This window comes from Homalodisca vitripennis, chromosome 4, assembly GCF_021130785.1.
Source record: "Homalodisca vitripennis isolate AUS2020 chromosome 4, UT_GWSS_2.1, whole genome shotgun sequence".
Lineage (NCBI taxonomy): Eukaryota > Metazoa > Arthropoda > Insecta > Hemiptera > Cicadellidae > Homalodisca > Homalodisca vitripennis.
The window spans coordinates 22761331-22773492 of NC_060210.1; the positions used below are offsets into that span (position 1 = coordinate 22761331).

At 31.5% G+C, this 12162-nt stretch overlaps 1 protein-coding gene across 1 annotated transcript in view; it reads left to right on the forward strand.

The window, feature by feature from the left end:
* The window catches only part of LOC124359030 (headcase protein), a 146402-nt gene extending 138101 nt beyond the window's left edge, over positions 1-8301 (forward strand). The window contains exon 5 of the mRNA XM_046811378.1: positions 140-8301. Within this exon, the coding sequence (XP_046667334.1) occupies positions 140-292 (153 nt within the window). The 3' untranslated portion in view covers positions 293-8301. The remainder of the gene's footprint in view (positions 1-139) is intronic.
* Positions 8302-12162: the final 3861 nt, after the last annotated feature.

Here is a 12162-nt window from a genome sequence, read left to right on the forward strand (position 1 = left end):
TTCATAAATAATATCAAATTAATGTAATAGTATCTTATTTTCACCTACGTAAGTCTCTCATTAGGCTGGGGCCTAGAACTCTCGGACTGTGTGTAACATAAAGGTTACTCAACATTACATTGCATCCTCTCTGTTGCAGTGTAACGCCTGCACCAAGCCTCTGTTGTTGCCTCACCAACGACTCAACTTCTTCAGCGACTACAGCCACCGCGTGGGATGTCCCCACTGCGGTGACCAGGATCATCACTTCGTCAAGCCGTTGGCCGTGTGTTACTCCCGAGAGTGGCCATAACGCCTACAGGCCCAGGAGGAGGAGTATCGAGCCAAGGCCGTAGAGTCGCTGCTCCGAGCCACCTGGGAGACTAAACTTTCGGAGCTCATGTTGTCGTTCAACTCCTTCGGCTTGTCCTGAACTGTGCCGAGACTCTTCGAACTTTCAGTGTTTTTTTTCACCCACCAGTTATTTGCATTTTACTAGGTTCGATTTTTCGTTAGTTTAATTTGTATATAGTTTTGTCTCTTTTGTGATTTGCAGAACGTTGTTGGTAGTGTTGGTGAAAGCGAATTACGAATGTTCTGTCTGCTGTCGAGATAATATTTTAAAACTTACTTCGACACTTAGTGTCATGTAAATATTTAGTGTTTTCAATCATCTAATACGTGTAATACGCTATTTTTCATCCTTTTCATTTCGATAATCAGTCGTATGTTTCTGCTAATTTCGCTTTCACTCTGAAATGACGGTTCTGCTCTGTGTAAGAGACTTGTTTTTTTTAGAGAATTTTTAGGTTAGTGTATTTTGGTTTGTTTTGACCGATTCTGTTATGATGATTTTTTTGCATTAGGCACTGCTCAATTACTCCGTAGTGCTAAGAAGGACTTATATTCAAATTGCGCCGCTTATTGTAGGTTAAGGGATCGTCCATATCTTGCGAATCAAAATGCTCTGTGCCACGCTTGGTCCAGATGTGAACAATCTCTGTATGTACAAATTCTTCAAAAATGTTGCAAATTCCTACCGCTGATGTACAAATACAACTGACTGATAGAAAGAATATGGAGAAGTTAAAATGACTGTTGTACCTCGTTAATTTTTTTTGGACTTTCACGAATTTTATTAGGGTGAAATATTGCTGTAATAAAATGAAAATGGCTCAAAATGAATAAAATTATTTGCCCCTTATTGGTTTTATAACTTTGGATCGTCTACAATATCACAACCACAAAGTAATATAAACAATTTTTTAAGAATGTTAATATTTTTTTGGATTCCTACTTATCCATTGTAGTAATATTTTGTGCAATTAATTTATATTGAAGACGTTTTTTATTGTACATTCAGTATGTGGTTTTGACAGCAATTCTTTTCAAATTTATCACTAGTTTGATGTATTTTTATAATTTTTTAAATTAAACATGTTATATTTACAACCTAAAGTTTAGCATATCACACAACCATAAAAACAATTATGCCTGTTGTAAAAGACTGATCTTTTTATGTTTGTGAAAGTCCATACGTAAAAAATTACAAAAAGCATCACTTAGGCCACCTCCTATTGTCTTAAGTGGCACTTTTTGAAATTTTTATTTTCATTCAGGTTCGAAAGAATACAAAAGAAGTGATGAAATCTTAAGATTGGTGTTAAGAAATTAGAGTCTATATAATATAAAATATAGTTATATATTATATATGATATATAATACATCGCTACCTTATTATGGTGTGAATGGCTGGCAAGCAAGAATTGGTTCATATGTAAATTTGTATATACTATCAGAGGCACTTAAATTTCTGCTTCCATATTTATATATATATATATATTATATACAGCCCGCCACGGGCTCACACTCCTCGAGTCAAATTACCCACCCGATTGCATGAATCGCAGGACCAAAGCTTTGCATGACCATGCATGATCCCTGCCTGCGTAACCTAGTGTAAGTCTTATAAGTGTTAATATTTCCTATTGGTGTTTTTCTAAGCTTATCTAGGATAGAGTATCATGTGTTCCAGTATGAGCTTTGTATCATGGGTGCTCTAAGGGCCTGCTCAACCAGCAATAACCAAAATCGGAAAAGTTATTTTCATGTTACCACATAGATGTTGACGAGCCCAAGGCCTAATATTTTGTAAAACTATATTTTCATGTATGTAGTTATATATTGGTGAAAATTAACTTTATCTTGCACAAAATTATTCTTCACCATTTGTATCATAGGGGTGGTGTATATGGGAGATTGTTTTATAAAGAATGTTGAAGTGTACCAATTTTTTTTAAAAAAGCTGGTGCAGTGGACCAAAAACTGAAGAAAAGGTGTAAAGCTTTGGTGGTTGTGTTAAAAAATAAAAATTTGTCCATTATTATAAAATTCAAATTTTTTAATGACATTACAAGTTCTACATAAATTCCTTGTTCTAAATGATTTCTTTGTTACAAAAATAAATAGGTAATTAATTTCGTTCAAGTCAATAAAAATGATAATTGTATTATCTTTTATACATTTCTAACCATATACAATATATCAAAATAACAAATTTCAAAATACAAGCTGTATCATTTTGTGTTGAAATGTAATGTATTAAAAATATTTAATACAAATTTAAAATATATAAATTGAATTAATGATAAATTGAATTTTAAAATTAATTATTGTAAAATTAATATTTACTAGTCTATTTCAGTCAAGGGCGCAGTTAATGCACAAAAACCCTTCAATCCACAAAAGTAATGAAGTGCTTATTACAGTGAAGTTTTATTTATAAAGAAAATTTCAGAATAATCAAGTTATAAACAATAAATAATTGGTGGATTTAATACATCCATATAATTTTGACAGATGTGTCATCATCTGTTTATAGACTGCTTAAATACACATATAATAAAAATATATTATATTTGTGCTCAACTATTATAATATGTACAACAGCTATTTTACATTTGATTATTTCTTGCAATCTTTCAACTAATCAGATTGTTCAGCTTTGTACCTTTCAGCCAGCTTGATTTTAAAATTTTTAAATATCTTTGAGGATTAGAAAACATAAATTTTTAATTTCTGTTATTTATAATCACGACCCTCAATATACAGTATTTCTAAAGTGTTAAAAAAGAGATTAACTGCTGCCTTGGTATATTCATATACTACAATTTCGTAAAAAGAATTCAAATTTTATTATTAAAATTCTATCAATTTAATTTTGTAATTTAAATTAAATATTTTTTAAATTTTAATTGCCTATCAAATTAAATATTTAACATGAACAAGTTATTAACAAAACACGTTTTTAACAGTACTGTTCAATTTCAGTTGAAAAACCCCAAAAAATGGTTAAAATTTAAATATGAACATGCAGTAGCAAACCACCAAAGTGAGGCACGAAGGGAACCACCACCGGTATATGTTTAATACTTGTTTGTAATCGTTAAGCAAGGTTCCACCATAGGCCTAAATAATTAGTAATAATATTAATTAGTATGTAATTATTGCCATTTTCAGGAAACTATGATTTTTTCAGTTTGTATTTTTTTACTTTTGCGAGTTGGTCACGTTTTGGTTTAGTTGAGGTATACTGTTTTACTTCTTTTGTGTAAAATAATTACATTTTGTTGTTTTAGGACTAAAACTAATAATTTATTAATATTTCATTACTGTTTTTGGATTGAATTTTTAAATTTAATTTATAACACGTAATGTTCCAATTGATTTATCCACATGACACCTAAAACTTGTGAGGGATAAAACAAGATTTCAGAAGTAATTTTATTGTAGTCGATAATTTGAAGTAGAAATCATAGCGTTTATTACAGGGAAATCGATGAGGCCGTTATATCCATGCGTATTTGACATGTTTAATCCACATACAACTCAATAGAGGTAGCAGCAAGATAGCACGTGATTCAAGCAAAGGCAAACGTACTGTAGGCCTACTTGTGTTTGACCTGATCTTCCTTTGGTGCACACGTCCTAGTAACTGTTTGCATGGTAGTAATAAAACCATATGGTAGGATTAAGCGTACTCCCCATCCTCTTTTTGTTTTGCTAACTGCCATATTTTTAATTTACGGACGAAAGATTTAATCCTCACAGCAACGGTATGTTTATTTTATTGTTTGCATCAGTAATTTAATCTGCATTGGTATTATTTTTACTGAATTTATAAATCGACTCCTAATTTGTTCTGTTGTTTCTAATAATAAAACCTTTATTATGGTTCGGCACTTAATTTTGGCCAACTCGGTTATCACGTGGCCCCAGCCAATCAGGGTAGTCGATACTGAACCGTATGTGTTTCATTCAGGGGCATTTTTTATAGCCTACCTTTTCTACAAAGCTTAAAAGATATTTTCATTATTTATACACGTAAATATAACCATTAGTTACTAAAATTGCGTAATATTTTCAAGTGTAAATTCGTTAAAATTTGTTATAAAACTTTTATAACGTTTTATACCTTTTTATCTTTTCTACTTAGGTGGCTAAGATCGTTTATTTGGGTACGTGTTCGTTACGTGCTTTGCATGTCGGTATAATCTGCTTCGCATCGGTGGTTATTGCATGGCTTTCGGTGTACATATCGTTGTAGATGTTCGCTTCCGTATCCCCTGTACCTACACTGTATGACTTGAGCATATATAACAGATCCGTACGTATAATCGCTCCGTGCACAGAATGCAGCTTCTACGCCTAACTCTTGTATCTCTGACGTAAACATCGGTAGAGTAGTTCAGTTTGTTCTCTCACATGCATCTCTGCTTATCGTCCGTAGGCTAGTGACAACGGAAGCTGTATAATCTGTGTTCTTCTCGTGTGACTGACGTGTGACTGTCCACATATTATATAAGGAGAGGCTAAGACGAGTACAAACCAACACTTGGCTAACGTAGTGTAGTCTGCCGCGCTGCTCTAAGCCACGCCATGCCACGCCAAGTATCCATGTCTACATATTACTACTGTATATCTGTTTCACTGTTTGTTGTATTCGTTTGTTTATCCTACTTCGGCAAACAAACACAAATGGTACAAAAGTAAAAAACAATACAAATTCTGTTTGTTACTACCTCGACCAGAAGCTCCACTAGATCTGTCTACCTCTTGTTGCCGTCGCGTCGGTACGGTATAGCAATAAGATGGCTCCGAGACACTCTGCTATCGTGGTACCAGTTGAGTGGTAACTTCCGTGGTATCAAATCTAAAATTTAATTTTACTAGATAAACAGAAAATATCTCTTTACCATAAATTCAACCAGGACTCCAGTAACAGTTTGCTACTGACAAACAAATGGTATGAAATGGAAAAAGTTCATTCCTCAAGTTGAATATATTTTTACTATTATTTTGAAATAGTCCAATAAAATTCTACTAATTAGCTAAAAACGGAAAGAATTATATCAAAAAATAAATACTACGACAAATGATCTGAAATTTACTATCACAATATTATTCAAGCATTTGAAACCTCCATAACACATGCTATCAACTTAGCTTTATGATAAAATACATAAAAAACCGAGAAAAGTTTTGTTTGTAGAATTAAAAATGTTGTTACATAGAATAAGAAAATGAGGAAAACTTCATAGCACTGAAACCTAAAGGGCACTTTGTGCTACTTCTGGAAGATATCAGAAGGGAAAGGTAAATTGGAGATTTCATTGGATCTTGAAACTTTTTGTGGTTTAATTCCTAATGGTGTAAACCAGCCAGAAGTGAACCGATCCGAGAGTTAGACAACACCATTGCTATTTATTATTCTCAGAATTTCCTTTTTCTCCATTGAAGCAATACAATAGTTTTTTGAGTTGCTCAAGATGAATTTAAAAACTAATATTTCTTAAAGGAGTTTTGAAATAGTGTCCATTAAAAGTTATTGTCCGATTGAAAAAAGTCGTACTATCGTTCATAGAAATTTTTGGAACTTAAAAATATGTAATAATTTATCGCTATATATTTAAAATTACCCTCAACTGGTACTAACGATGAATTGATTGGATTTGCAAAAAATGGCAAAATACAATATCTGTACAAACTTACAATTCCAGCTGTTAGTACATAGATAGTTAGTTTGTTTTGTCACTCTACACTTGGTATTGTCATTGTTTCTATTACTATTTGTTGTTAATGTTATTGGTACACTGGCCAGACTGTGCACTCTTGGCTCATCATTGTTGATTATCATTATTGTATTGTATATATTATTTTAATACTGATTTCAACGATGTAATAACAATGCTAAACAGTACAAATTGTAGGTAAATATTGATTAATATTGTAAATTTGTGTTAATTGTAATAAAATGTAACATTCGTTAGTTTGTAGACATTTTGTAAATTCATTTAGTAAAGTGTTATTGTTTTGTTTTCAAATTTTTATTTGTGTTTCAAATAAATTAATTTACAAACATATCTGTATCTTGAATTTGTAATGAAAAACAGTTTGAATATTTGTTCTATCAGGATTTAACATGACGTCTAAGAAAGTTACATGTTACATTCTGATTTATATACAATGTCGAATGTTTTCTATGAGGTTTGAATTTTCATTAAAAATAGTTTCTTGTGCTGTAACATTTTCTAGGATAAATGTTAACTGTGAATGTACGATTTCACGATAATTTAGGAAGATCAATTGTTGTAAATAATTTTGTTGTAGAAAAATGTGTTAATTTTATGACAATATAATTTACCTCAGTCTTTACAATATACCGTAGAGTACAAAGTGTATGCTGAAATGTGTGCGAGGTGAAGTGATGAGTCATGTCTACCGTCATCGTTCCGTTTGTTGTTGCTTGAGATTTTAGCCAAGATTTACTATGCAGTCTGGCCGGAGGTTAACCTTAGTCCTACAAATTTATTTCTCAGATAGTACAAATGAGTGTAACAAATACTATATAACAAAAATTAAAAAATTATATAGATAATATAATATTTACCCAGACATATTGCGGGATATAAAATTACGAAACGCAAACATGTTACATATTTCAGTTGATAGCTTAGAAGGTGTTGTGTGTTTTCTTTTTTTTACTGGAGGGCAGTGCCCATCTTCAATGTATTTATGTCTATTGTGTATTCTCTATCGGGGAGTTTTGCTGTGGTCCATTTCATTTGTTTTATTTTACAAATGTTCTGTACGTAATATATAATTACGTTTATTAATATAATTTAACGTTTATTTATCAAAGAATTTAATTTGATCTGTTTGTTTGATAGCAAACATTCATATATAAAAACTAGAAATCCTTTACATTTTTTAACAGGCATAAGATTTATTAACAATATGCTTTAACAACATTACTAATTTCTCGAAAAACTTAAAACAGGCTATTAATTTGATTTTAACCTCAATCAAGACTCCCCTGAACCACTGCCTTCTATGCCACTGCAGTGTATTTAGTTTGCTTTGTGCTTCTTGTAAATTGGTGAATGAATGCAGACCTGGAGTTTTCTTATTATTTTCTGTCTTTAAAAGATTACTGGTACTAACAATATCTGATTATAATTCATTTACAGATAATTTTTTCATTGACATTTATATAACAAAAAGATCATTTGTCTTGAAAATTAAATTGGGTATAATTTCAAGAAAACTATTGTAAAAGCATAAGATTTTAAAGGATGTTATTTCAATTGATAAACCCTTGTATTTACAATAAGTTATATTAAAGCATAATTCAGGTTATGGTAATTTTTATTTTAATCATACATAATAATTGTGTCACATGGTTGACTGTTTAGCAAAGCTTCTGCCTTATTTTTGTACATAATAAAGCTTTGCTTTTACACCGGTGGGTTTCGGTTTACTCTCCATTATTATTAATTGTAGCATATTTTTTTGTGATAAGTTAATCATAAGTTTTTTATTAGTGATTGCCATGAATGTTGCGTTCTACGAGTCATTGACAACAGTAACTTTATCTTAATTAAACATGTTTACTTGGAAATGCACTAATTTAGTTTGACTCTAGCAAGGTTTAGGTTTCAGTATAGATTAGCTCCTAATACCCATGTAACTGTACATTAAACCGTGTAATTCACTTAATGATTCTGTTGTTTTTTAGGGTAGTTTTTTTACAGATATTTCAACAAGATTGTAAGTGTGAGTTGCGAGAGCAGTTATATAGCTTTCTGTTCTGAGCTCGAAAAAAATAAAAACCAATAAAAATGAGCAATTTAATGTTATGTTTTGTTTGCTGTACTGTTAAGGCAAGCTTTCGGTGGCTTTTTCTATGTCTACAACTAGCCTATCTATAAGCTAGGTTGATACATACTTCTCAAATAAAGGCATTATTATTCGAAAACGAGATTTGTGTGTCTTTATTAATCCACTACCCACTTCCATGCCTCCTGTATAATGTGTTGAAATTGACTCATATGACTTTATTAGTGGTGATGTCATTATTTCTGGATCACTCATATGAGAAGAGGGTCTGTGATGTCTTGATTATCTTTATCTAACTAATCAATCTAATCAATTTTGAGATCTGATTTTTTTATGTTTGAAGATAAAGTGAACTGTGGTTATCTAATCTAACTACTTTAAATTCTGGCTTTTTATGTTTAAAGATAAGGAGATCTGTCCTGTCTTGTTTATCTAACCCAACTAGTTGAGATCTGGTTTTCTTGTTTGAAGATAAGGTGAATTGGAATTGAGTTTACTGTGGAAAGATGGAAAGACAGAATTTGGCACTGGAAACATGATTTCAGTAACCTAAGTTACTGCCAGGACCAAAAGCTACATGGTTCAGACCTTACATATATCTATAAGAGCTTTGATTGCCATTTGCAGTATTAATACTAACAATTTGTCATTTTTAATAATGACAATCAGATTCAAAGCACTTGCACAAAAACATACATATATAAATAAATATTTATTTTCCAACATTTACATTCTGTTTACAAATAAATGAAAAACTTAGGAAGTCACTGACCAAGAACAAGTAGCTGGTCAGTGTAACAGATACACAATACACAAATAAACAGTTTGTAGCTTGCTCTCACATAAAAAACTAAAAGGTCAACAGACTGCTTTCCGCGACGTCTGCATAAGACTACAAAAAACCACAACCAAAATAAATACATATGGCCAACGTTTATATAATACAGAGTGACTAATAACTAATTAGACAATGCAAAGAGTAACAAAAAATGTTTTGAAAAAAATACAAATATACAATCTTATGTACTAAAATCATAAAAAGGCTTACAAAAAAAAATATATAAACAAATATATTGAAATAATGGAAAATTAAATTAATTTATTACATAAAATTATTTATCAGGAAAATCACATAAGTACACTTACATGCACACGATAGAACATCCACACTCAAAAACATACATTCACACGTACACACTACTATGATTATGATAGTTTTACACAATGAGGTTAAAATTATGTAATAATGTAAACAATGTTATAGGTGGTTGCAAAAAAATTAAATTAATACACTTGTTAAAAAAGCAATATCAGGTTTTGTAAATAGCCAGGATTTTAGTAAGAAGCAGAATTGTTATATATCAGCTGTTATTAAATTATTAATGAGACCAATGTTGTTTCATATAATCTTTTTAGTTAAAATGCTTTTATTGATGTCATTAAACATATTGTACAGTAGCATCTGTGTTTGTGAATTTTAAAACTGCTCCATAAAACCTTGTTCTTGGTTGATAAAATTTATGGAGTGAATGAAGTAAATAAAAGCCTTGACATTTTACACATATCTGGAAAGAAAGCAATAAATGAATGTCCTACAAGAATTAAAAGTATGAAAAATCTTGTATGTTTAAAACCCTGCAAGAAATTGAATTAAATTTAAATAAACCTGATATAAAGGGTTCCCCAAAATGCAATATTTTGGGCAATCACTTGTAACACTGTGGACCTGGTAGTTATCATTTGCGTCTTCAAATTGCTTATAAAAACCTCAAATAAAACAAAGTGTGAGTGAAAAAGTACAAGTTAGGAATACGCAAGGCCACACCACATGTCGTGTGTCGTGCAACAGGCTTTGCTGAAGTTGCATGCAAAATTTCAAGTCCATAACTTATTTTATTCCTGAGATGTCACACGGACAGATAGACAGACAATCAGACAAAAACCGCTTACAGGTCCCAGATAGACTTAAGGTAAATTTTGCCAGTACTGACTGATACACTTCGAAGTCGCTCATGGCTTGTCTGGAGCCCATGGGCATCACCATTATTGAACTCTATCTTGTCTATAAGCAATTAAACTGATACAGCGGAATATTTAAGGACCCAATAAAAGCAACACGAGTTTTACCGATGCAACAAATTAACGCATTGACCTTGTTACCATGTCATATTTTAAAATTTCAAATACGTTTACTTAATTTATTTACAAGTGGTTATTCATACTAGAAATGTAAAAATGTCCAGTAACGCTCAGCCAAATCCAATGGAGTGACATGTACCATCATTAAACATGGTGCTGTAGGCTATATATAGAATTGAGGATGTGTGCAAAGTTTCAAATCTATAGCTAAATTGTTTCTTAAGGTATCATGCAGACAAGCATATATAAAGAAATTATAATTGTTTGCTAACGTTTTGCTAACGCTAAGCCAATCATTTAAATCAATGGGTAAGGGCTCCACCATTATTCCTGCAAATTTATTCTGCAACCTGTGGATGGTATAGTCGATTTTTGGTTGAGAAAACCGTAGAGCTTTGACCAGAATTGCCTTTAAAACATATTCTGTTCTGACCATAAACCGCATGATTGTATAAGTATATATGGTGATTTTTTTGTTTTATGTTTTTGACGTGACAACGTCTTAAATTAGGTTGCGGCTCGGAGTCACTCATGAAAAAGTGTAACGCCCGGTAACGTTACGATGCCCGTCCAGTGGGTCCGCCGCACGGGATCCGCACGGGATAAAGCAGATAACTGTGGGTCCGCCGCACGGGATAAAGCAGATAACTATGTTTATTCGTGAAAATGTGGAGTGCTTAGATTCGTCATTTACAACAACTACAACAATAAAGGTAAATAATTGTACACTGATATTTCATTATCGTAAACTATGATTGATTGATTAATTGTTAGATTGACACAAAAGTTGAGAAACTGAGTTTATAGGTTATGTCATACTATTGACAAATGTTGATAGTGTTAAGTAAATTATTAGTTTAAATCACTCTGCAATCAATCGTAATTCAGTCGATTGAGAAGAAACAGCGCGTATTGCTAGTCAAACATTTAAAATAACAAATTATAACCTCTAACCTGTCATAACAGTGCGACCAAACAAACGAACTAAACCGACCAATCACCACGCGCGGAGTTAGAATTTAACTGTGTTTAGCAAGAATTTCAAATTCCAATTTTAGTAAATGTTTTATTCAACTTTACCATTTACAATAACAAATTTTAATTAATTTCAAATTATGTACAATGTTTTAGTAAACAAAATATATTTCTATAGTTAAAATTTGTGCAATTCTTATTTTCATTCAATTCCTTGTTCCTATTGTGCAATTTAATAATATTCATATCAATAAATATTCTACCGAGAAAAAGACGTTGTCACGTAAAATCTTCGCCCGTAAAACCGACTTTACAGGCAACCATAATTTTTTTTAAACGGTTCGTAGCTGTGGTGATTTGTGATTTCATTCCTAACAATACATACATAATTGAAGGTTCCAGGGGAAAAGCGATCAAAGTGACAAAAACATTTTTGTAGAACAATTAATTAAAATTTATTTTTCAGTAGGCCTACTTAAGTCGTTTTAATTCTTTTAAATGCTTTTTTACCACAATATAATTTTAAACGAGGTTTTGAAAGGAAAACTAACTATACATAAATATAGAACACAAAGTAATTTAATTTATAATTTAACCACGCAAATTTGTATAGAATAATGATTAAAAGTCTTAACCAACTAGTAAAAAATGATCAGAGCCCAATGGATTTTATTGCTAAAAATCAGTTATGCCTATATCAAATGTGTTAGCCTTAATTTTATAAGATTATTATCTTTAGTTTAATAGGCTTCGATTATAAAACATTTTAAAAAGTAGGCCTATAACAACAACAACGCAGTTAAATTTAGCACTAAGTGGAAACTTCAGGTGAGGTAAAGAGTTTCTGAGAATTGTCCTCGACCTAATTCTATCTGTACCAGATTGACCACT